The sequence below is a fragment of the Rhinoderma darwinii genome, chromosome 1, assembly GCF_050947455.1.
Source record: "Rhinoderma darwinii isolate aRhiDar2 chromosome 1, aRhiDar2.hap1, whole genome shotgun sequence".
NCBI lineage: Eukaryota > Metazoa > Chordata > Amphibia > Anura > Rhinodermatidae > Rhinoderma > Rhinoderma darwinii.
The window spans coordinates 476,021,811-476,048,101 of record NC_134687.1 but is presented as its reverse complement, the minus strand read 5'-3'; the positions used below and the strand labels follow the sequence as shown (position 1 = coordinate 476,048,101).

Here is a 26,291-nt window from a genome sequence, read left to right as displayed (position 1 = left end):
CCCAAAGGGCATGGTGTAAGGCATTAGCTCCTACAAGGGATTTATGGCTAGTCCCTCCCTTTTAAGTTCACCCTACTGGTAATGCCATATTAACATTTTCACCATATATTAAAGCGGTTTAGAAGACAGATTGGTGAAGAGACTAGTAACCCTTGAAAGCGATCTGAAATCCATGCTGGCAAACTAGTATATTTGTAAGATAATTATTTCCAATGTGTTAATGGTTTCCCTTTGAGATTGACTCTGGTATCGATGTCTGTAAAGCGGTTTCCATCCGTGGCTTAAGTTTATAATGGCAGCCACAAAACACTGCGAGATCTGCCAGACCCCATTTGCTTATAATGGGGGTCTGTAGTGGCTCCGTCAATAAGACTCCATATTGAGCTATTCTTGCCTGTCAAATCTGACAGAAATGCCGACACAGGCTTCTAACAGAGCGACAGACATGTGAACACAGCCCAAGACAGGGCAACGAGATTGCAAGCTCCATCTGCTGTCATAATAAAACATTGAAACAAAACAAATATGTGCAAATTAACACCACATTATAGAATTATGTTAGTACAATGAATTTTATTTGCTCCCTCTAAGGTGTAAATACCTCGTAGGGTAATGTAATTTTGCCCAAACAGGTTTATACAGTCTCAAAACGTTCAATAGTGCAATCTGTGCAAGCAAGAAATGACAAACATTGTCCTTTTCACTTCCTTATAAACATGTACTATTGAAGGCAAAAAAAACAAAAACAAAAAAACCTTACCCATATTATAGATAACTATTCACATTTGTACATTACAATTTTAAACAGCTCAAGAAACTCTACAATGTCTTACAACATAGTTGTATTCAAGTTACAGAGAAGGCAAAACACAGCGCAGGGAGCCTTGAGTGATCTACAGAACAGTGTACCATTCAAGATGTGCCTTATTTTACCAGTCATTTGCTTTTATCAAATTACAATAAGCAATTTGTAAAGAAAAAAAAATGCAAAATGGAATTGTATTGTTCCCATTTTTTGTGTCAACAGGGAAGAAAAAAAAAAAATCTACAATGGGCACAAGCCCTTTGCTGCAGCACGTTAGAAAATGTCCTTTTTACACTTAAAATATTACATTTTCATCACAATTTTTAAGAGCAAATGTGTTGAAATATAATCTTACACAGAACAAAATCCACTCAACTTAAATAATTAAATTTAAAATACTATGAAAAAATAAAATGGGCTAAGTGGAGATCAGGAACTGATTGTTCCCAATGGATCTGACTTGCCAAAGTCTCTGTATTCATGCTTTCAAAGACATGCGCTGCATTAACCAATGTGGGGGAGAAACACAAATATACCCTTTTAAATACAGTGCATTTATGAAAGCATGCATCCTTATTACACGTTCGGAAAACCTTTTATATACATATAGTAGTTTATGCATCATAGCTTCCATGTACATGCATTTATGGAGAGCACCCCTTTAAAAGTTATTAATTACCAAATAAGACCCTGAGCACTAGAATGGGAAATAAATGAAAAACAAAAAGCAGTGCGTTTCTGCCTCCAAGTCACATGGAGGGGAGAAAAAAAAAAAAAAGTGTTCTGAAGAAAAAAAAAAATATAAAAGTTGACAGAAAATTTAACGAAGAACCATGAAAGCTGGAGCAGATGGAAAGCACCAAAAATGTAAGGGGGGGAAAAAAAAAAAAGGAGCTGTGCCACTATAAAGGAACTTGCAGATTGCCACAAAGATCCCTTGGTGTTCGCCAAGTTCTGATGTCCAACAAAACACAGCGTTCACCTACACGCAGGTAGACTGAACTCTTTGGAATCTGTCCCTGATTCATATGCACTGTTCTGGTATCTACAGTTTTTTTCCTACTACGTCCCAGTTTCTGCTTGGCAGATATCTACGGGGTGCTGAAATTGCTGATACTCTGAGGATGAAGTTGCTGCCACATCTGTTGCTGTTGTACTGCAATCTGCTGAGACTGGTCTGAAGTGGATAGCAGGGTTACAAGGGACGATGCACAATTTGCTGGAATGATTAGACCTGTGGAGAGAAGACTTTAATATTTAACAATTATCCCCACTTTTGACCATTTCACGTGGGAAATCCACAGCAACTGCCTAAAAACTTTAGCATCCAACAGACATGTGACTTTAGTAAATCGCCATATGTCCACAAGGGCAACAGCTCAAAGGGGTTGGCTGCTTAATATATAATCTGTTTTGTAAGGGGAATATAGGCTACTTACAAATATATGCTTCAGAAGTTCTGCCATGCTTCATTTCATTGTGAAGCCACATTCCCTTGTTCGCCACGTATTCTCCCCAGAGAGCACTACCACTCCCGCCCCGTAAATGGTCACGGATGGAGAGAGGCAGTGTGTCGTGCACCAGGAAGCTGGCGCAAATGAAAGTAGTGTACCAAGCCTTTATCTGTACTTTCACAAGTCCTGGACGTCCAGGAAACTAGCACAGGCGCAGTGCGTTCAATGGGAGGTGCTGATGGAGAGGAACATGACCAAACCCCATACATCAGTAGGCAATTTAAGACAGGAGCTGCAGTGCTGTCCGACGAGACTTGGATAACAAAGGGGCGTGGCTTCTCACCACAAATCAAACATGGCGGAACTAAAAAGCATATATTAGAAAGCGGTATATTATACACACACAATATTATATATATATATATATATATATATATATATATATATATATATTTTGTAGCCCCCAGTTCTGCCATCAGTGTATCCCTATTAGTTTTACGCTGACAAACATAATACACAGAATTACATAGAAGTGAAGTGTATTATTGAAGTGGTCGAACATTTCAGGAGTAAGGGGAGAGTTTTATAAAACGTTGCGGCGCGGTGAGGTATGAGAAGGAGAGCTCAGGTGTTCAGTCTTGATTGAGAGAAAAAAAAAAAAGGCCTAGTAGTGTCCATTTGAAACACTTGGAGTATGTCTTGATATTACCTTAGCCCTATAAGGTTGTGATCTAGCAGGTCAGTGTATTTTACTGCTGGACTGTGATAAGTTATCATATTACCACATCTGTATTTACAAAGTTACTCCACATTATGTAAATTAGAGCAAGTAGAAGCTTTGCTTAAAAATCACAAACTAGGCTTCAGTGACTATGAGCACCAGAAATAAAAAAATGATAGAAGGGGGCCCATTTGACTCGAGTAATTTTGAACAGATTTTCAAGGTACTCAATGCATTTCTATTGACCGTGATTTTGGAGCGATTGGTAGTAAGCGATAAAGTCTACGTGTAGTCCTAGCCCAAAACCTGTATTGCCTTCAAGCCATTGAGCAATCTGTATTGAGATAATTGCTGTATAGACTGGAGGAGAACTACTTTGTTCTGCATATAGAAGGAAAAAAAAAAAAAAAAAAAAAAGTCCTTTTTAGAAAAAACCCTACATGCCCAGGAGAGCACCGACCCTGTGCCAATCTTGCTCCTTGTCAGGGAAGTCTGCAGTAGGTGGGCAGATGCATGTGAATACAGTCACATGCATCTGCTAGTGTCCCCTCATTCTGTGGACTCTTCTAACAGGCCTTAGCAGTCACCAGGGTCTATGGAGACGGCCACAGGAGAAGCAGTAGTCAAAGGCAAACGTGGAAAGTCTAACTATAAAAGACTGCTATTTCATTGAAAGTCTTGTTTTAATCAGTATGGAAAATGGGACAGCGAGGCTTTGAGTAACCAAGGCCAAAACAGCAAGAACTTAGGTTTAGGTTATTCATCAACCTTCATTTGGATCTTTTATTTGAATCACATTCTGTTGCAGAAAGGGATATGAACAGTTTTTTTGCAATCATTGCCATTACCATATTCAATAGGTGTACTGGCATTTTTTTTTTTAAAGAAAGATAAAGTAACCAGCTAGGCCCCATGCACACGAATGTAAAAAGGGCAGTGATTACGGGCCCATAGACTTTTATTGGCCACGGGTACCTCCCCGTATGCTTACGGGAAGGTGCCTGTGCCGTTGAAAAATATGGAACATGTCCTATTTCAGGCCGTAATTACGGCACGGGCAGGCCCATAGAAGTCTATGGGGCTCCCGTAATTACGGGTGGCTTCGTGTGTGCACCCGTAATTACGGGAGCGTTGCTAGGCGACGTCCGGGGATAGTCACTGTCCAGGGTGCTGAAAGAGTTAACTGATCGGCAGTAACTCTTTCAGCACCCGGGACAGTGACTACCGCTGGAGTTAGTAGTATTAAAGTTAACATACCTGCTTCTTCCTCCAGTCCGGCCTCCCGGGGTGACGTTTCATCCCATGTGACCGCTGCAGCCAATCACATGCTGCAGCGGTCTCATGGACTGCCGCGTCATCCAGGGAGGTCGGACTGGATGTCAAAAGAGGAACGCGTCACCAAGACAACGGCTGGGGTACGTATGAACTTTTTACTTTCAATCGCTGCAGAAACTCTGCACTCATCAGCAGCCCCTTCTCTCTATCAGTGCTGGATAGGGACAAGGGGCAGCCCTTTCGGGCAGAGTAAACGGGTCCGTAAATACGGGCAGAATAATGGTGACAACGGACCCATATTTATGGGCACAGGCCCGTAAATACTAGTGGAATACGGGGTCGAATACGTGTGACAAAAAGGACCCGTATTTACAGGAGGAAAAAAATACGTTTGTGTGCATCGGCCCTTAGGTTCCCTTTTGCAGTTATGCACCTTAGGTATTCTTATGCTAGATGTCAAGATTGATACTGTATTTTCACAGAAACATTCATATATACATGATACATACCAACAATTCTTTGCCCGTCTTCCGTTCGTAATCGTACTATCTGCATTTTTACATTTGTGCCACTAACTGAGGCTAGAACTCCTTCCACTTTAGTCCAGACACTTAGGACAGAACCGCACAGCACATAATATGTCCGGCAGCGCAATCCTATCTCACACACCAGTCCCAAGCTTGCCTTTTTACAATTACCTCTCCTGCAGAGAAAACACAGAACTTTAGACAGTTATACTTAAATATGACAAGAATTTTCTTTTTTTATAAGTTTGAAACCTTTACATTTAGGGAATTCAAATACCAAATGTTTACATGTGAGTATATTTGGTGTTTAGTTTGCAATTAACTCCATTAACCGATAATACGGCTCCATATTCTGTGGACGGACTCCCAAAACCAACGCAGAATACGATTTCTCTGCCAATGTGGTGCTTTATTATTAACCCCTCCCTGACAGCCGCCATATATACAGAGGGGGGGGGGGGATGAAGTGGGCTCACGCAAGCGTGGGGTGCCCATGGTTGTCATGACAGCCTGGGGACCTAATGAAGGTCATCTCTGTACGCTTACGAAGTCCTGCCGGAGGCACAAACACTATATACTGAAATACATTAGTAATGCTGTATATTGTGCAAGCGATTGCTGGTTCAAGTCCGGGGGACAAATAAAAAAAAAATGTCATAATCAGGTGCGTCTTCTAGTCTGAAAAACGGTATATGGACGGGGGAAAAAAAATAATAAAATAAGAAAACTTTATGCTTTTTGGGAGGTGGGGAGGAAAAAGCGAAAATGAAAATCCAAAAAAGGCTGCAGAGCAAAGGGGTTAAAAACAACTTGTCACTACAACATACATGAATAGAGTATTTTGGCGCTGGCCGGAAAAAGCAGCGACATGCCCTTTCTTCGGCCATTTCCGTCTCTGACCTACCATTGACATCAATGGGAGGCAGAGATGGCATTTTTCGCAGCGGTTTTTGCACATGGCGCTCAATGGCCATGGGCGAAAAACGCAGAAAAAAAAACGTGGCAAAGGTTCTGCTGGCAGGTCGAAATCTGCCTCAAATTCCTTCAGGAATTTTGCAGCAGATTTTTACGCCTGCAAAAAACTTTGCATGAACAGGGCCGAACACAAGATAAACGGGTACACCGTTCTTCAGGGCCTGAAAGCGTGGTGCAGGATTTGTATCTTTGGTGGTGTTTGAATCGGAGTCGTGCACCTCCCCCTCAGGCTCTACATAACAGCATCAGTTTCACCTGTAGAGTCAGTTATAAAGTCTCTTCAAATTATATCTTTTCTTTTTTTTCTTGTCATAGGTTGATGTTCCGATTTATATAGCTTTATAAATTTGATTGTTTTTTATTTAGAGCTCCAAATCCTCCATTTCCCTTCAGAGTTAAATTATAAAACCCTTGTCGCTGCAGCCACCACAGGGGGAGCTCACTTCATACAGACTTGTAGTTTCCTTTGAGTGCAATAATAAATTTCTCTTCGTGGCCGCAGAGTCAGATGTTTATAATTAACCCCTTGAGGAACAGGCCAATTTAGTCTTTGAGGCTTCATTTTTTTTTTTGAAGGAGGAGTTGTTTTTTAACCCTTTCAGGACCAAGCTAATTTTGGCCCTTGGGGGAACAGCCCCATTTTTTCAAATCTGACATGTAATTTTATGTGGTAACAACTATGGAATGCTTTTGCCTATCCAAGCGATTCTGAGATTGTTTTCTCATGACATATTGTACTTTATGATAGTGGAAAAATTTTATCAATAAATGTATTGCTTATTTGTGAAAAACACTAAAATTGAAAGAACATTTGCAAAAATTATGATTTTTCTAAATTTAAATTGTTGCTAAAGAGGCTCTGTCACCACATTATAAGTGGCCTATATTGTAAATGACGTGATCGGCGCTGTAATGCAGATTACAGCAGTGTTTTTTATTTAGAAAAACTATAATTTTTGACGGAGTTATGACCATTATTAGCTTTATGCTAATGAGTTTCTCAATGGACAATTGGGCGTGTTTTACTATATGACCAAGCGGGCATTGTGGAGAGAAGTGTATGACGCTGACCAATCAGCTACACTTCTCTCCATTCATTTACACGGCAGATAGCGATATAGCTATATCGCTATGTGCAGCCACATTAAACACACTATAACGTTACTGCAGTGTCCTGACAATGAATATACATTACCTCCAGCCAGGACGTCATGTGTATGCAGAATCCTGACCACTTCTCTGCACTTCTGTGATATTTACAGCAAGGCAAGCGTAATCTCACGAGATTATGATGTAACCTGCCATTTCAAACGATATTACGTTTGCTTTGCTGTAAATATCACAAAGACGCTACAGAAGTGACAGGATTCTAAATACACATCACGTCCTGGCTGGAGGTAATGTATATTCATTGTCAGGACACTGCAGTAACATTATAGTGTGTTTATGTGGCTGCACATAACGATATAGCTATATCGCTATGTGCAGTGCAAATGAATGGAGAGAAGGGTATGACTGATTGGTCACTGATTGGTCAGCGTCATACACTCCCCTGTACAACGCCCACTTGGCCAAAAAGTAAAAAACACGCCCAGTTGTCCATTGAGAAACTCATTAGCATAAAGCGAATATAAGTCATAACTCCATCAAAAATGATCGTTTTTCTAAATAAAAAACACTGCTGTAATCTACATTACAGCGCCGATTACATCATGTATAATATAGGGCACTTATGTGGTGACAGAGCCTCTTTAACATCCCCCATAAGTCTACTTTATATTTGCATTGTTTTTTTAACATAAATTTTTCTAGGATATTACAAGGCTTAGAACTTTAGCAGCAATTTCTGCCATTAACAAAAAAATTTCAAGGCTATTTTTCAAGGACCAGTTCAGCTCTGAAGTGGCTTTGAGGGCCTTATGTACTATATAAAAGCCATAAATCACCCCATTTTAAAAACTGCACCCCTCAAAGTATTCAAAACAGCATTCAGAAAGTGTTTTAACCATTTAGGCGTCTCACACGAATTAAAGCAAAGTAGAGGTGAAATTTACCAATTATTTTTTTTGCCAAAATTAGTTTGTAATAAAAAAAATTATTTGTAACACAAAAAGGTTTTACCAGAGAAACCAACTCAATATTTATTGCCCAGAATCTGCAGTTTTTAGAAATATCCCGCATGTGGCCCTAGTTTGCTAATGGACTGAAGCATCGGCCTCCGAAGCAAACCTAGAGGATTTTGGGGCCTCCTTTTTTTAGAATATATTTTAGGCACCATGTCAGGTTTGAAGAGGTCTTGTGGTGCCAAAAGAGTGGAAACTCCCCAAAAGCATACTTGTCATAAGTCCTGAACCAGTTAAGTCTCTAAAGGGCCTCTAGCCACAGAGTTAAGAAATTAACTTCGTATCCGTACAGCATTGGATGGTTTTAGAAAAAAACATGGCACCTATTTAAAGGGAGTTCTCCACTTTAGAACACTCAGTCATAAACCCTATTAAGTAATCCTGGGTTAATAGTGGAGGTCCCTTGTTCAGGAGCCTCATCTTTTGGCAAGAGTAGAGAGCAGTAGCCAAGAGAGAATCTTGCTCTGGAGGACCTATCTTGTATTACACAAACAACCCATTGATACGTGTTTGAAAGGGAACCTTGCGTAATTCAGATCTGCTTATTTTCAAGGGACCCTTCTAACAAGTGGCAATTGTCCAAAGCAGACAAACCACTTAAAGCAAATTCTAATTTCCAAGTTTAATGCAAGCCCACTAATTTAGGGGACTAATTTAGGGAACTAATTTAGGGGACTTAAAATGGGGTTGTCTCATGAGGACAACTCCTTTTCAAAAAGAAGCCCAAATAGTGATAAGCTGGTCCCACGACAACATGCTGATCCCATCCCAGGAGGATCATCTGTAAATTGCCAGGGAAGCAGTGGCCTCCACTCATTTCCTTTGCAGCAGCCACTGCAGGGGAAACGTAGCATTACAAGTCAGGCATTTAATGCAGTTCATGAATTTCTGTCCATGTAATGCAAGGATGCGCCAGGTCCAGTGGAGCATGTAGAGGGTCGCCCCAAGCTGGGGACCTCTCTCATCCATATGCCCAAATGGCATATGGACAGGGGTTGTCCTGATGAGAAAACCCCTTTAAAACACTCTAAAATGCAAAAATGACATCTTTGAGTACACCAGCATGTAAAAGTTAACTGTTTAATACAATATATAAAAAAGTCTTTGAGGAGAGGAATTAAAAAAATGTGGATAGTACTAAATTACCTCAAGAAGCAGCTGGTTTTTACGTTAAGTTCCCTGGTGTGGCTAGGTGAGCATGTATCTGTAACGAACATTTTCCTTTGTGAGTGTTCCTTATTTCTGGGCTCCCTAGGCAGCAGTGAATGAGTAGTTGTTCCATATAGGTAATTTAGTACATTTCAGTGTTTTTGCCTCTTTATTCACTGCGGCCACTTATTTATCCTGACACCTTCTTTACATCCATATTTTTTTATGTATGTTTCCATCTGTATTAGCAGTTTAGAATATTGAAATAAATGTATATATTTTTTAATTCATCTCAAAGACTATATATTTATTTATTTGGTCTATATACTCCAATAGAAATTCTATATTCTAGGGTTAATCTGGTGTTGGAGTTTAATTCCACGTCTTGTTGTCTTAGGATATGGTATTAGGCAGAATTCCAAAAATATATTCTTAACTACTATACACCAAGTAACCCCAATATTGTTTAGGCCTTCTGAATATGTATATAATCTTCAGCCCAGCTGAATGAACCAAGAACAGCTGTCTGCACTGTACTAGAAACGCAAGGGTTACATGTAATTGTTGCATTGTACTAGTAATAGCTACCAACTACTCACCAATATGCATGAGTACATATATCGGCAGAACAGGTGTACTGTTCTTTCCAGTGTGAAAAGGCATCATCAGAGGTTACCTGGCAAGACAAAAGAACAAACCATTTGAAAAGTTATACCCTTAACATGTAGGTACTCTTTAAACACGACAATCGATGGTAAACCAAGGGTAACTAAACGTTTGACAAACTTCGGACATGTAATAGGGACACGTCAGACGTTTTGATTGGTGGGGTCCCGAGCACGGAGACCCCCACCAAGCAAGGGACCCTGTCAACAAGATCATGCTACCCTAACCGCAGGCAGCATGATTTAGTGATAGGTCAACAATCCTAATGTTTTACGCTAAGGTCTAGTTCACATGGAATTATTCCTGGAAGATTCTGCCTCCCATTGACTTCAATAAGAGGTTCGGGCGGAATCTGCCCGAAGATAGAGCAGGACACTTTTTTTCAGCTAGCGGGAAAAAGATCAGCTAGTGGGGAACCGAAGCATCCAGCTCCCATTGAAATTAATGGCAGCGGAATTTTTCAGCAGTATCCACCACAAAAATTCTGCATTGTGAACAGGGTCTAGAAGTGCTATAGAATTTTATAGAAAACAGTTTCAACACTGGCTCAATAAGAAGTGTCTGCTGGGCAGCACCTATGCCAGGCTCACTATGATTGAAAGGAGTCTTCCCTATACACATGTAAACGAACACCATTACGGCACAGGACAGGAAGGGTAGGTCCATGGTGAGCGGGACATTCCCGCAATCCGCCATACAATTATAGCACAGTATTATACAGCTGACACCTAACTGATGGCCGGAATTGGAGAGAACTCCCATACTGTGTTAAACCCCTTAGATGCCGCCTTCAACAGCAAATGCAGCACCTAAGTGGTTTAACAGAGGGGTGGACTCCCTGTTTAAGCCCATTGGCACCCTTGCAACATAATCACAGGATGTTCATGGGTTGCCATGTCAGCCAAGGACCATCAATGGCTTCCATGTATGCATATAAGAGCCTAGTAGGCACTGCCACTCACTGATGTTCTCATTTGTGTTACAAGGGTTTTTTCTCTGGCCTGTCAAACAGATTTTATTAGGTTTCTTACTTTCTTATATTTCTTTTTCAATTCTGACAATGTTTCAAGTTTCAGCTGCTTCCCAGTATTGGGCCTGTACACCAGGAAGAGCTTCTTTTTGGGGTTGATTTCTTTAACTAAAACAGCAGTTTTCTTGTTATTTCTTATCTGAAGAAGAATATAAGTGTTACACAAAATAAAGATTTCAGAGAAGTAATACTCAATTAGACATAAATGATATTATAATACACAGATTTATTTACATAGTAGCTGCATTTTCATATAGGAATATACAAAGTTTTAATGTGTTGACGATAATTCATAAGTCAGGAATGCAGAATGAGATACTCCATTTAAATATGCTTTTAGGTTTAGGTCTTAATACTGCAGCCATAGATGGGGAATACATGAATGAATTATGCTGTTTCCCACCTTCCCAGTGCTATACTCAGATCTCAGAGGAGTTATGTCGGAGTCTAGTTGCTATAAACACAGCAACCGCCTTTTCAATGGAGTGGTCAGGCATCACGAGGGCCTGGCAGTCTAGTTTAATAAGCAGACACTTTTCTTTAATAAAAATACCTGCTACTGCCCCCTGCGATTGTGCATTTGCCTCTTAGATCCCCTTTCTGCATGTTCTGATGGCTCCTGTTCCCCAGATGAGAACATCCTGTATCAGTGACCTTATTGTATTTACACTTAAGGCCTGATTTACATCATGTTTGTGCCCTACATTTATAGTGTACATGGGGAAAGCTCCCAACATACGCTATAAACGTTTTCATACGGATCCATTAGCCTGACAGACCACAACAGTGTCCCTTTGGCCTTCATTGGGCTGGTATACGTCAGTATACCTTTTTTTATATGATTGATTCCTTAGAGTAGTCTACTACATAATTATGAGGTATACATTAAACACATACCTTGGGGAGCTTCCTCAGGGTCAGAGTCCCAGGCAGAGCATCAGTAGCGCACTGGCCAGGGATTTAAAAACTGGAGATGCCTCTGACATCATTGTCCATTTATGTCCTCGGCAACCCTCTGGCCGAAGGATTCAGGTACCTTAAAGCACCTCATATATAGACCGTGACGTCAGGGGCTCCCTCCTCCAGCATCAAAATCCCCGGCCAGAGAGTCGGCAACGCTCTGGCCATACAATGACAGGGGATTTAAGTAGCGCAGTGCCCAGGAAGCTCCGGCGACATGTCCCACTGTATGCCTATACAGTGGGATACGTTGCTACCTTCCGTCAGAGGTATAGGTCAGGACTCCTCCCAACATACCTCCAACGGAAGGTTAAAAATGCGATGTGAATCAGGCCTTACCTGCACTATGTGCCAGAACTTGCTTTTATCAGACAGGTGTAAAGTGAATTTCAGTTTTAATTAACATCTTACCTGTAGTGATAAATAAAACCCATCATCTGGTCCAGTCTGTTCAGCCCAGATTTTAGTTGCATCCTCCCAAGACATTCCTCTTTCTACACTTATCTGTAAATATTAAAATTTTAAAACCACCAATTCGTGATGTGATCACCATTTCCTTACTATTCACATTAACAGTAGCAGGAGTGTAGAAGCCGAATGACCCAGCAACTTAGACATTTTACTAAAGCAACATTAGGTTTCTACTATCAGAGCTACAGGCAAAAAAAAACTCAACAACTTGGCGACGGAGCATAATGGTATTTTTAGTCACCAAATTAAAAACATTACTACATGTAAAATAAAGAATTTAAACTACACCTGTGGACTTGGCAGACTGCCGTGTTTACGGAAAAAGATGTGCTATTCGTTTTGGCGATCTGCAGCTGCCACTAGAGGGAGAGAACGAGCTTACTGCATACATTAAACAGCAACACCACAATATGCAGTAAGCTCCCTCTAGTGACACTGGCAGGCAGTCAGAATATTTTGCAATGATTTTAGTCACCTGGAGTACTGGCCATGCTACAGCCCTTCCACATATAGAAGATCACACGCTACAGGGTAATCAAAATAAGAAAACAAGGAAAACGTCCTCAGAATTGGCAAGCATCCCCCCACAACAAAGAACTTACTGTGTACAATTCCACATGACCTGAAGTAGAATAACCCGGGGTCAGGAACTTTTTTACCTCCGCTTTTCTGACCTTCTCATCCCCAGAACCAAGATCTGTGGAGACATTTAATGCACTTAGCGTAACGTTTTTTTTAGAGTTTTTGTAACTTGTGGCGTTTAAGCAAAGCCTTCAGTGTTTTTTTTTTATTAAACAAAAGCTATTGAAGACTTGTTGTCATTTTTAAAAAGTACAGAGAACAACAAAAGAAAAGCCAACCCTGTGTTAGCATCGCTTTAGCATTCCAGATCATTACCTAGAATACCCATATCATATCGGCCATTCTTCTTTGCATTCTGTATAACTGCGTTGAGCGTGTCAGAGAAGTACTGAAAGAGAGCATTTTGTTGGTGTACTTCCATTCCCAAGATACGGTTAAGGAACTTTCCAATGTTGTTATAATCTGTATAGAAAATGAATAAAGGAATTTAAAAAAAATATATATAATCAATAGATGAAAGGAGTCATGGAACCAACTCCATACCGTGCACTGTGCAGATAGTCCAACTCCGTCCTTAACAACACTTCGTTTAAATGGGGCCATTTTTTATCATTGGGCCAGCAATACTTTAGAAGTGCTGCGGTCCCCTCGTTCTAATGATCTGTGGGGTGCCTAGCAGCACCAATCAGCAAGCTATGGCATATACTAGAAATAGGCATTACTAACTGTAGTAAAAGGAAAAACCTTTTAACAGTTCACTAAGAAATTTTACTATAGTTTAACCATGTAATTTTAATAAGGCTTGATCAGATTTAATTGACAAGATGGTCTCTAGAAAAATAATTATTTGGTATGGGGGGTGGGGTTTGTAGCCTTTGAACATAATTTCTAAATGTAAATTAGTAGTAACATAAAAAGATTTATAACTGTGTAAATTCCTTACATTACTTTTCCACTGACCATGAAGCTATTTTATAGTGCAGAGCTGCATTAGTAACTCTGCAAGCTTCAGATCTCCAAACATTTGCTGGCTCAATATCTGCGCAGAGCTTGCTGTACTCTCGTTTTACTAATCTAAACGTAGGAAAAGGACATTGAGGATCCGTCCATTGACAACACTTGAGTTTTCAATAAAATTCATCAGAATTATGAATGCAGCTTTGGGCTATAGAATATAGGCAAACCTGCTATCTGCATGATAAAAGTAATGTAATTAGCTTACAAGTTAAATGAGCCTAGACGAACTATTAAAGAGCTAATCAATGCAACATGCAAGCCATTGAGCACACCTTTATCAAGCGTCAAAATGCCAGACCGGTCTTCAACATTTATTAGCCCAACTCCAATCAACCCTTGCCGGACATCTAGATGTGGAAAGACAATTTGATGGTGTTAGTGCTCACGCATTTTAGATTGAATTCAATAAGTCACAAAACTTTAAAACGCAACACGTTAACAGAATAACGATACATTAAAAAAATATATATATATTATAGAACATACGCACACAAATTCGTAACACAGACTCCGGTTTAGGAGCCAGTAAAGACAATTAGTTAGTACATACAGTACTGTGCAAAAGTTTTAGGCAGTTATGGAAAAAAAGTTGCAAAATAAAAATGCTTTAAAAAATAAAATAAAAGTTTATCAATTAAAATAAAAAAAAAGTGAATGAACAGAAGTCTAAATAAAAAAACCAAAAAAAAAACCTTTGCCTTCAAAACAGCATCAATTCTTCTAGGTACTCTTGCACAAAGTCATGGATCTTCAAGGATTATAGGTGTATGATAAACCAAACAGGTGATCATGATCATAATTTTAATATGTAGGTTGAAACACAGACATTAACTGTAACAGAAACACTAAGTAAGAGGCATAAAACTGGGTGAGGAACAGCCAAACTCTGCTACAAAAGTGGAGGTTGTGGAAGACATTCATGTCACAGGTCTACCATGGCAAGACTGAGCACAGAAACAAGGTCTCTCCCAGGGAAAGATTTCAAAGGAGACTGGTGTTTCAGAATATGCTGTTCAAGCTATTTTGAAGAAGCACAAAGAAATAGGCAACGTTGAGGACTGTAGACACAATGGTCAGCCAAGGAACATTAGTGCAGCAGATCAAAGACACATCATGCTTACTTTCCTTCTAAATCTGATTTTCAGCAGTGCCATCAGCTCAGAACTGGCAGAAACCAGTGGGACCCAGGTACACCCATCTACTGTTCAGACAAATCTGGCCAGAAGTGGTCTTCACAGAAGACTTGCGCCCAAAAAGTCATGCCTTCGACGTGGCAACAAAGACAAGCGACTTAACTACGAACGAAAACATAGGAACTGGTGTGCAGAAAAATGGCAGGAGGTGCTCTGGAATAAGGAGTCAAAATTTGAAATATTTGGCTGTAACAGAAAACAGATTGTTCGCCGAAAGGCTTTAGAGCAGTACAAGAATGTGTCTGCAGGCAACAGTGAAGCATGGTGGAAAGGTTCCTTGCAAATTTGGGGCTGCATTTCAGCAAATGGAGTTGGGGATTTGGTGAGGATTAATGGCATCATCAATGCTGAGAATTACAGGCAGATACTTATCCAACATGCAATGCCATCGGGGAGGCATTCAATTGGCTCCAAAATGTATTTTGCATCAGGGCAAGTACCCTAGACATACAGCCAATGTCAAAGTAGTATCTTCAGTGTAAACCAGAACAATGAGCCCTGGAAGGGATATGGCCGCCGCAGGGCTCCGATCTCAACATTGAGTATGTCTGATTATGAAGAGACAGAAGGATTTAAGGAAGCCTACATCCACAGAAGATCTGCTATTTCTCCAAGATGTTTGGAACAACCTCCCTGCAATTTCTTCAAAAACGGCGTACAAGGTACTAGAAGAATTGATGCGGTTTTAAAAAAGCAAAGGGTAGTCACATCAAATATTGATTTGATTTACATTTCTCTTCTGTTCATTTACTTTTTTATTTGACCAAGATATTACGCTTGCGGTGCTGTCAATTTCACACAAACGTTACTGAAGTGTCAGGATTCTGAATAGACATCACGTCCTGGCTGGTAGTGATGTCTATTCGCTGTCAGGACACTCCAATAACGTTAATATGTGAGTGACTGCACATAGTGATCTAGCAAGATCACTATGTGCGGTGTAAATGAATGGAGAGAAGTGTATGACGCTGATTGGTCAGGGTCATACACTCCTCTGTACAACGCCCACTTCGTCATATAGTAAAACACGTCCAGTTGTCCATTGAGAAACTCATTAGCATAAAGCTAAAATAGGTCAGAACTCCGTCAAAAATGATCGTTTTTCTAAATAAAAAAACACTGCTGTAATCTACAGTACAGCGCCAATCACATTATGTAGGAGACAGGGCACTTATAATGTGGTGACAGAGCCTCTTTATCATCCATTCAGCACTCTTAATACTACTTCATACTTATTAGGTAATATTTATGCCCTAACATACCAATTGATCTCACTAGCAATTAACCTCACCTTTAAAAAAATCACCAGGATAACCTGGTGGGGAAGAAACCAAAGGAGAATCCAGGTTTACGATAGATTTCATAACAATTTCCAAAGCATTCCTGCCATACTGTAATAGGAAAAACAAAAGTTCTCTTAAATTAAAACGCAATAATCAACATTTCTGAATAGCAAACAAGGTAACACTCCTAAGGTAAATAGAATATTTTTAGTTAGGCTGGACAATTTACAATCATTACCTTGTTATCAAAATTAAAGCGACTCAAATCCCTTGATTCTGTTGCTCTTCTATCACCATGTGTCAAAGCCCCCTAAAGAAGAAAAATAAATTTCAAAAGGGTATTGAACATCTAAAATCACGTTGCAAGTAAAGTTGACACTCAATGACTAAATCTCAGTAATAGAATAAGTTCTTACAAACATGTCTTATGAACCAGCGTTTGTTCATGTGCACGATAAAGCATATAAATAAGTTGTGCTTGTGGCATGTTAAGCAGCAGGTAGTACGTTGTGTAGGACAAATTGTAGAATGGCCTAACATCTATCTAGAAAACACGGATGTGCAAACTTACCAAACTTTCCAATCTCTTGGCAACAATTGATGCAAATCTTTGTTCTCCAGCTAATTCTGAGATTAGGAAGACATATTCTGGAGCGGTAACTTGATTAGATCTGTGTGTCCTACCTACAGGAAACCAGGTATTAAAAAAAAAAATAAACTAAAAAAATGCACAATTCTCTTATTGTATGGGCAAAAAAAATAAATAAAAATTTGCTTTAATATATTTTCCCTCATCACCAAATCTAAACTCACCAAACTGCTGAATAGCTCGATCTGCACTCCAGGGTAATTCCAATGTCATGTGTACCCTTCTCCTCTGATTCTTAGCTCTGCGGTCAGCTTGTAATGAAATACCTGAACTGGCAGCTTCTGAGATGATTGATATATTCTTATAAAAAAACAAAAAACCTCAATGTCAACATACGTTTGATATTTAACATAGCTTAGAAACGGTCTAAAATGTATAGTACTAACCTTTTCACCATCCATGAACCTTTGTTTCTCAGTGATATTTAGGATTTCTACAGGTACATCAAGTTCTGATCGAGACTCATATGATATGCTTCCATCATCATTACTGACCACTCTACCTTTCCGACCAGTCATCTTTAATTGAAAATAAAAATCTAGTTACAAAAACTACAGAAGAGACACCAGCATGCATGATCTTCTTTAGGGCAGCATAACAGACCCCTTGATTCTGAACACAAAAAAACCCAAACCACAATACTGTAAAAAGGAGGGGAAAAAAATAAATATATAAAATAAATAGCATGCACTTAGAAAAGCGGATATGTGCAATAGTTTACCTCTGCCACATTATCCGGTCCTCCAAGTTCATCAATAAGCTCATCCAACGTATTTGGGGGCAAAGCTTCTGCCAAGTCATCCAGTTTATCTAATAGCTCTTTCTTCATTTGTTGAGCCCTTTCCACAGCATCCTGACTGGTCACGTAGCTGTTACTGGCATTGGTATTACTGGAATTTGCATTACTGGAAATTGCTAAAGAAGAAACAATGTTATTCTGTTGCACTGGTAAATCTACACAAATGAATGATGTGTGTCATACTACTACTACTAACCTGGAAGACTGGGAGCAGTGCTTGCAGGAACAGATTTGACAGCAGATGAAAAGCTGGGCCGCTTAGACCCAAGTCCTGATGCTAGTAAGGCACTTTGAATGGAGTCTGGATCAATGCTTTTCTTTTTCTTCTTTTTATCCCTACTCCTCTTATGGTCTTTTCTTATCAGCCAAGGATCTGTGAAAATGGAGCATAAAGTTGCAGTTAACACTTACATAGCAGAACAGCGCATTTTATAAATACACACATCTTGATAGACCTATTCTGACCTTTAGGCCCTGTTCAGTTTTTTTGAAGGCAGAAAAAAAAAAAAAATTCTGAGGCAGATTTTGACTTGCCTGTGTTTTTATTTTTGCCGCAGTCTTCGCTGTGTTTTTCGCTGTCGGCCATTGAAGCGAATTAAAGGACCAGTTGTCACATGACCAGGCTCCCTCGTGTAGTTTCATATTCTTAACACGTGGTTCTCCCCTCTCCCTCTCAAAAGAACTAAACATCACAGATCACGACTCTTATTTCCTCTGCTATCCTTATCTCCCCGTCATATTTTACAGTCTAGGCAGAAGATTGTGAAGTGTCAGTAGAAGATCCAGTGTATGTGAAGATCGTGAGTAAATACTGAACTACCTTAAGGGGCATGCAGACAGCTGTATATACAATGCATTCGGAAAGTCTTCAGACCATTTCACTTTGTTTATTTTACCATATGCCTTCATCATAAACTGAACTTTTTCCCAATCATTCTGCACTCAATTCCCCAGAATGACAAAGTGAAAACGGAATTTTACAAGCTTTTGCAAACTTATTAAAATTTAACTCAAATTTTGCATGGACAGAAGTATTCAGACCCTTTACTATGACACTTGAAACTTAGCTCTGGGGCCTCCCACTTTTCTAGATCTTTGACATGTTTATACCCTTTGATTGGAGTCACCTGTGGTAAATGCATTTGATTAGACAGGATTTGGAAAGACACACCCCTGTCTATATAAGGTCTTACAGCTGACAATGCATATCAGAGCAAAAACCAAGCCATGAAGAGGAAAGAACTGTCCGTAGAGCTCACACAGGGTTGTGTGGAGGCACCGATCTGGAGAAGGGTACATGAGAACTTCCAGTACAGCAGAATTTTTTTCAAGAGCATAATTCTTAAATGGAAGAGGTTTGGAACAACCAGGACCCTTCCAAGGGCTGGCCACAGCACCAAACTAAGTAAATCGGGGGATAGGAGCCTTGGTAAGAGGTGACTAAGAATCCAATTGGGACTCTGGCTGAGCTCCAAAAGATCCTGTGTGCAGATGGGAGAAACTTCCAGGTGGTCAACCATCACTTCACCAATCTGAGCTTTATGGCAGAGTAGCCAGAAAGAAGCCTCTCCTCAGTAAAAAGCCACATTAAAGCCTGCCTTGAGTTTGCAAAAAAAAAAGCACCTAAAGGACTCCAACTGAGAAACAACATTCTGTGGTCTGATGAAACCAAGATTTATCTCTTTGGACTCAATTCTAAACGTCACGTCTTGAGGAAACCAGGCGCTGCTCATCACCATCCCCACATCGAAGCATGGTGATGGCATCATGTTGTGGGGGTGATTTTCAGCAGCTGGGAAAGGCAGACTGCTACATTAATCTTTAACTCAACCCTGACCAAAGTACAGAGATTCTTAATGAAAACCTGATCCCGAGTGCGCAGCACCTCAGACTGGTACGTAGCTTCACCTTCCAACAAGACAATGACGACCTAAGCCCACAGCCAAGACAACACAGGAGTGGCTTAGGGACAACTGTGAATGTCCTTGAGTAGCGCAGCCAGAGCCCTGAATTGAACATCTCTGTAGAGATCTGAAAATGTCTGTCCAACAGTTCCCATCCAACCTGACACCGCATGAGAGGATCTGCAGAGAAGAATGGCAGAAAATCCCCAAATCGAGGTGTGCAAACCTCGTGGCATCATACCCAGGAAGACTGGAGGCCGTTATCACTGCCAAAAGGTGCTTCAACTAAGTACTGAGTAAAGGGCCTGAATACTTATGCCAATGCAATATTTTTGTTTTCCCTTTTCAATAAATTAGCAAAAACTCCTAACATCCTGTTCTCACTTTGTCATTATGGGGTATTGAGTGGAGAATGATGGGGGGGGAAAACCAGATTTTTTTTTTTATTTTAGCACAAGGCCTCAACATAACAAAATGTGAAAAAACTGAAAGAGTCTGAAGACTTTCCGAATGCATTGTATGGAGAAAGGTCTGCGAGAGGAATCGTGTAAACTGTCCTTTACATGATAATCCCACCCACAGCATCTGGTCAGTATCGAAATAGAAGTACCGTAACAAAGCTAGGTAACTAAATGAAAAATAATTACTTCTGAGCTATGGTGACGTCACCTGGTGCCCGGACAGGTGCTTTTCTATATTTTTCATAATCCCAGATAACTCCTTTAAGACAGTTTAGGCCCAACCTGAGGCCCTACGATGCAGTCAGTTTGAGTGATCAGACTTGCAGTTAGGCCAGATTAACGGCCATAATACGGTTGAGTGAAAACCACCCTAGGGTACATGCACACGTTGCGTAATTTGATACGGCAAAACACCAAAAAAGCAGGCGTGCGCACGTAATTCCGCAGCTAAAACAGCAACTAAATTTTTATGAGGGTTTTAAGCTGCGCTTTTCTTTAAAACTACTCAGATACAATTCGCAGTGGGAAACAGGATAAATGGACAAGCGCAGAAAAAAATTTGAACCGTGTAGATGAGATTTCTTGAAATCTCATTTACTTTGATCGTACTGTATTACGCTGCGGATTTGCCGCTTGAAAATACGCAACTTGTGCATTCAGCCTTAAATGGAATGTACACATTGCGTATTACGTGCAGATTTGCCGCACGGATTTTCATGCGGCAAATCCGCAGCGTAATACAGTACACCAGCAAAGTAAATGAGGTTTTAAGAAATCTCATCTACATGGTGCAGATTTTTTTCTGCTCGTAAATTGACCTGCGGTGTGTATTTTAAAATCCGCAAGAATGTCAATTTATCCTGCATTTCCACTTGCGAATTGTATTGGACTAGTTTTAAAGGAAAACCACACCAAAATACGCAGCATTAAACCGCACCTATTTCTGAATCAAAATGTAAATACCGCACCGAAAACCACACCATTAGGTGTGGTTTTAGCTGCGGAATTAAGTGCGTAAACCTGCGATTTTGGCTGCGGATTTTCTGCATCAAATTACGTAACGTGTGCATGCAGCTGTAGAGTTCTCATCCTAAAATGCCTACAATGGGACTCAAACTGAACTTTATAATTTCAATTTTTGTAAAACTTTGAATGACAAATCACAGAATGAAAGCATTTGAAGGGTACAATGCGCACAAATAAATTAACGTAGCTTTAAAAAAAAAAAAAAAAAAAAAAATCTATCAACTGTGTATACTGTTTTTTGGGAATGGGATTATTTCTTTTGCCAACAAAGTCATTACCATCTTCATCATCACCGCTTGATTCATCCCTAAATGGATTAAAATCATCTTCATCGTCTCCAGAGCTCACAGACTTAAAGCTTTCACTTTCGCTTTCAGCATCTTTGTCAGAAGAGTCAGACCCGCTGTCCATCTCATCTGAACTGCTGCCAGCAAGTCCACCGGATTTACGAGATTTTTTGGAGTCTCGTGAAAGCTCTTCACCTAGGAGGATTCAAACAAATGTAAACACATGAGAGCATTGGCTCATGAAATATTAACAATTGTTGCCTTTTCAAAACTGAAGAGATAGTCAACGCACCTTTCCTTTTCTTGGTTTTACTATCCTTGCTGGGACTCTCTCTAGGAGAGTGGTTATTGCTTTGTGCCGATAAGTCTATACCGAGAAGGCTAAAGAGTTTTTTACGGTCCGGTGCAGGAAAGTGCTTCTCAATCAGAGATTGTAGAACTCCCCTAAAAGGAAAAACATAAGCAACATAGCAATTGACTCAAAAACATGTCAGCCACTGTTCCATATTACCAGCACTTTAGCCAGTTTCAATCAGTGCATTTTTTTTCTCCAGAGAGAGAAGTGCAAGTCTACCTTTTACAGTGTCTCCTTTGAGAGAAACAATTAGTATAATTTAAAAACGTTAAAGTTATAGAGCCGTTCATTTGTATTTAAAAAAGGCAAAGTCTGTTTAATGTACACTGCACGCACATTGATAAGGCTGAGAAACAATAAATGTATCTCTATGAAATAGTTTCTGAAAACAGTAGATGAACACAACTGTTGCAGTCATCCAACTAAGGCAAGGGCTACACAGCAACGCAAAGTTGAAAAAAAAAACACCACAAAAATAAATAAATAAATATATATATATATATATTTGCAGTCACACTGCCACTCCAAGGTATTCCAATATGGAAAAAAAAAAAAAAAAAAAAAGGATTGTTTGAGTGCTCACCGAAAAATTCCTCCAGTTGCCACTAGTTGGCTTGAAAATAATTAAATAAGTGTAGCACTACAGGATAAACCCCACTTACAGACTATCTTTCTGACTTAGATTTTCAGCTAGTTTAAAGAATTTGTCCGACAACCATGAGAACTTTGAACAAACAGACAGGTGGGAGCGGTGTCCCCTAATGAACTGGACGGGAAAACTATTTGAATGGAGAGTACTAAAAAAAAAAAAAATATCAGTTTTCTTGCTCGTTACATTGGAGGACCATGGAATGTCCTAAAGCACCCCCCAGGGGCAGGTACAGAAAGAAAGGACATTGTAACCTACTCCACGGATGCCTGAAAGACCTTGCCTCCAAGTGAAGAGTCTGCAGAAGCAAAGGTGTGCACCGGATAGAACTTGACAATAGTGTGCAAAATAGACCAGGTAGCCACCTTGCACACATGGAGAAGTAGCCTGTTTGCACACAGCTCAGGAAGCCCCAACTGCTGCTGGAAAAGTGGGCTGTAATATGAAAAGGGGATTCCTTACCCTGGACCCGATAAGCCCAGCAAATAGCTATCAGAATCCAATCAACCATAGCTTTAGAGGTAGCCAAACCCTACCTGAGACCATCCTTGAGGATTAACAAGGAAATCGGACCTTCGGAAGGGAGCAGTGATAGAAACTTATGTCCGCAAGGCGCAGATAACATCCAAGTTATGGAAGCAACGCTCCCTATGACGACTGGGAGACTGTTGTGCCGTCGTTTTGCCAATGTCCTTATTCAGGTGAAAAGCTGAGACTACAGTGGGGGGGGGGGGGGGGGAGGTACCATACGGAGCAACGTGTTATCCTGATTAAGAGTTAAAAATGGAGGACAGGAGATTGACAGGCTAAAATTTCCAGTTCGGAGACCCTTTGTATGGATGACCCCACCACCAGGAAAACCACCTTCCAAGAGAGAAGGCATCTCGTAAAGGTTCAAAAGGAGCAGATTGTAGAACCTCCAGAACCAAGTTGAGATTCCCATGAAAGAATCGGAGGTTCCAATGGGGAAGCCGCGTGAGAAAGGTTCAGACGTCGGACTGGGGCTTACGGGTGACTGAACAAGATTGAAACAACTGTCCCTTTAGGGAAAGAAGCACCAAACCCTGATCCAGGCCACACAGGAGGAAGGAAAGAACTGTGGAAAGAGAAAGTGTTAAGGAAGGAGATTAAGATTCTCACACCAACGAAAATAGGTATTTGAGGTGTGATAAATGCAGGCTTGTAAAAGGCTTCTGAGCCTCGAGCATTGTCAGAACACTCTCCAACAAACCAAATGGCTTCAGTCACGCAGTTAAACGTACCAAACAAATTCTGGTAGAAGAGAGGTCCCTGAGGAGTCTGCCAGCAGGGACACCACATCAGCGTACCAACAACGTTGCCGCCAATCCAGTGCCACCAGGATGGAGGGAAAGCCCATGAGAAATACATACAGGAGACAAACAATTCCGTGCAGCCACTAGAAGGTCTACTGCATAGACCTCAGGCTTCGGGAGATTAAGCAAGGAATTTAACTTTGATGCCATCAAGTCCACGACAGGCCTGCCCTGCATGGTGCAAGTCTTTTTTTTTTTTTTTTTTTTAAATCAGTTCAAGTTTATTCATCAAACAACAGCATTACAGGTCATCATACAGTACTAAATGCAAGAAAGTTATTACATCAGAGACCCAGCATGTATTTCCAACGCAACAAATACACCCATAGCCAACTTCCCCCTTCCCTTTCCCCCCCGCCGTCCATACGTCAAATGCTTTCAGTAGATGAACACCTGCTACTGGCTATTCCAGGCCATCCCCTCGCCTATTCCTATCATAGGTTATACAATATCCACACATTAAAAAAAAACAAAAAAAAAACAAAACCTTGTAAAAGCTCCCACGCCATACCCACTGTTGCCAGTCCCCTACTAGTCTCTGTATACCATCTCCGCCCATGCAGAGAAGCTGCTGCATTGCCTAGTACCCAAGTATTACCCTCCTGGTCTTTAGTGCCTACACCGGTCCTTCCCTCCAGGTTACTCTGAAAGAAAAACAAATCGTCAGGAGTTCCGCTGATGCCAATCCAGAGTGGTCAATCCACCTAGCACATTGTTTCTCAAATTTCTTAATAGCCCCCCTCCGAGTATATATTATACTCCATCAAAACCTTGTAATTTATTGTACCAATGATTTCCTGCATCAAAGGCTGTTCTGCATCTAGCCAATGTTTGGCTATACCCTTCCTAACTTGGTACAACATTTTAGCAATGAACAAACATTCCAGCCGGTCCCCCTCCAAATACCCAACATATCCCAGAAGCATCACTATTGGGTCTATGGGAATCCGCACCTCACACACACCCCACTAAATCTGACATCTCCCACCATCCCACCAGAACCCCGCAAGACCAGAACATGTGAAAAATGTCCGCCTTCTCCTCCAGACACAGAGGACACTTGGCATCTGTTCTAACCCCCATGCATTTCAGAACCCAGGGGGTCCTATATACCCAGTGTACGAAAAAGAGTTGAGATCCCTTTTCGCCACATTAATGGACAGAACACTTGGTGACGCCATTATCCCCCCCCCCCAGTGATGATCTTTGGGAATGGGTCTAACATCCCTTTCCCATTTTGGCTTTAATAGGCGCCATAAGATCTCCCAGATGTTTAGACAACAGCCTACGATAGACCAAAGAAATCAACCTCTTCAATGTAGTTGCTTTTGCAGTATATTCCAGCACTCCCAATGCGTGTATCGTCAAGTCCACCCTTGTAGCTTGTGTCTGTAATGCGCGACGGATCTTTAGATACTGATCAAACATATGTGGATCCAGCTGAAACCCATCCCATAGACCTCATGCACACGACCGTATTTTTTCCCACCCGTAAATACGGGTCCGGTGTCACACGTATTCGACCCGTTTTGCACCAGTATTTACGGACCCGTGCCCGTAAATATGGGTCCGGTGTCACCCGTATTCACGGGCACGTTTTTGGCGGCAAAATAGCACTGCACTAATCGGCAGCCCCTTCTCTCTATCAGTGCAGGATAGAGAGAAGGGACAGCCCTTTCTGTAATAAAAGTTAAAGAAATTCATACTTACCCGGCCGTTGTCTTGGTGATGTGTCCCTCTCTTCACATCCAGCCCGACATCCCTGGATGACGCGGCAGTCCATGTGACCGCTGCAGCCTGTGATTGGCTGCAGCGGTCACATGGGCTGAAACGTCATCCAGGGACGGCCAGGACGTCAGGCCGGATGTCGAGAGGGACGAGTCACCAAGGCAACGGCCGGGAGACCGGACTGGAGGAAGCAGGAAGTTCTCGGTAAGTATGAACGTCTTTTATTTTTATTTTTTACAGGTTGCTCTTTATTCTGATCGGTAGTCACTGTCCAGGGTGCTGAAAGAGTTACTGCCGATCAGTTAACTCTATTAGCTCCCTGGACAGTGACTATTTACTGACGTCGCTTAGCAACGCTGCCGTAATGACGGGTGCACACATATAGCCACCCGTCATTACGGGAGCTCCATAGACTTCTATGGACTGTACGTGCCGTTATTACGGCCTGAAATAGGACATGTTCTATCTTTAACGGCACGGGCAGCTTCCCGTAAGAAAACGGGAAGGTACCCGTGGCCAATAGAAGTCTATGAGCCCGTTATTACGGGTCGTAATTACGACCCGTAATAACGGGAGTTTTTACGGTCGTGTGCATGAGGCCTTAGTTGCTGGAAAGATTTGAGGGTGTCCTCATACAGCTGACAGCCGTATAATGCCCTTTTGTTCACAACACTGCATTCCCTCCAATTGATACAATTCCCATATATATGGGTTCCTCCAGAGTGAAGTATACTTATTACATTCCCCGATCCCCAATAATTGCTTACATTACTTCTCATGCATAGTGTGGTGGCAATGTCTGTTTATTGCTCGCTAAGCTCTTGTATGTGTGCGCGCTTCCAGTCCTGCCAGTGGATTTTCCCCATCC

The 26,291-nt window shown here is 41.0% G+C and overlaps 1 protein-coding gene across 3 annotated transcripts in view; it reads right to left on the bottom strand.

The window, feature by feature from the left end:
- Window positions 1–553: 553 nt before the first annotated feature.
- The window catches only part of SBNO1 (strawberry notch homolog 1), a 100,302-nt gene continuing 74,564 nt past the window's right edge, over window positions 554–26,291 (bottom strand). For all 3 annotated transcript variants that reach the window (XM_075833940.1, XM_075833944.1, XM_075833953.1), the window contains 17 exons: window positions 21,650–21,801; window positions 21,349–21,552; window positions 17,876–18,052; window positions 17,602–17,795; window positions 17,267–17,398; window positions 17,045–17,180; window positions 16,803–16,915; window positions 16,470–16,541; window positions 16,240–16,339; window positions 14,028–14,102; window positions 13,054–13,200; window positions 12,759–12,853; window positions 12,097–12,189; window positions 10,727–10,864; window positions 9,629–9,705; window positions 4,765–4,958; window positions 554–2,039 (listed from right to left, as the gene is read on the bottom strand). In XM_075833940.1, coding sequence (XP_075690055.1) covers window positions 1,897–2,039; window positions 4,765–4,958; window positions 9,629–9,705; window positions 10,727–10,864; window positions 12,097–12,189; window positions 12,759–12,853; window positions 13,054–13,200; window positions 14,028–14,102; window positions 16,240–16,339; window positions 16,470–16,541; window positions 16,803–16,915; window positions 17,045–17,180; window positions 17,267–17,398; window positions 17,602–17,795; window positions 17,876–18,052; window positions 21,349–21,552; window positions 21,650–21,801 — 2,242 coding nt within the window. In that variant the 3' untranslated portion in view covers window positions 554–1,896. The remainder of the gene's footprint in view (window positions 2,040–4,764; window positions 4,959–9,628; window positions 9,706–10,726; window positions 10,865–12,096; window positions 12,190–12,758; window positions 12,854–13,053; window positions 13,201–14,027; window positions 14,103–16,239; window positions 16,340–16,469; window positions 16,542–16,802; window positions 16,916–17,044; window positions 17,181–17,266; window positions 17,399–17,601; window positions 17,796–17,875; window positions 18,053–21,348; window positions 21,553–21,649; window positions 21,802–26,291) is intronic.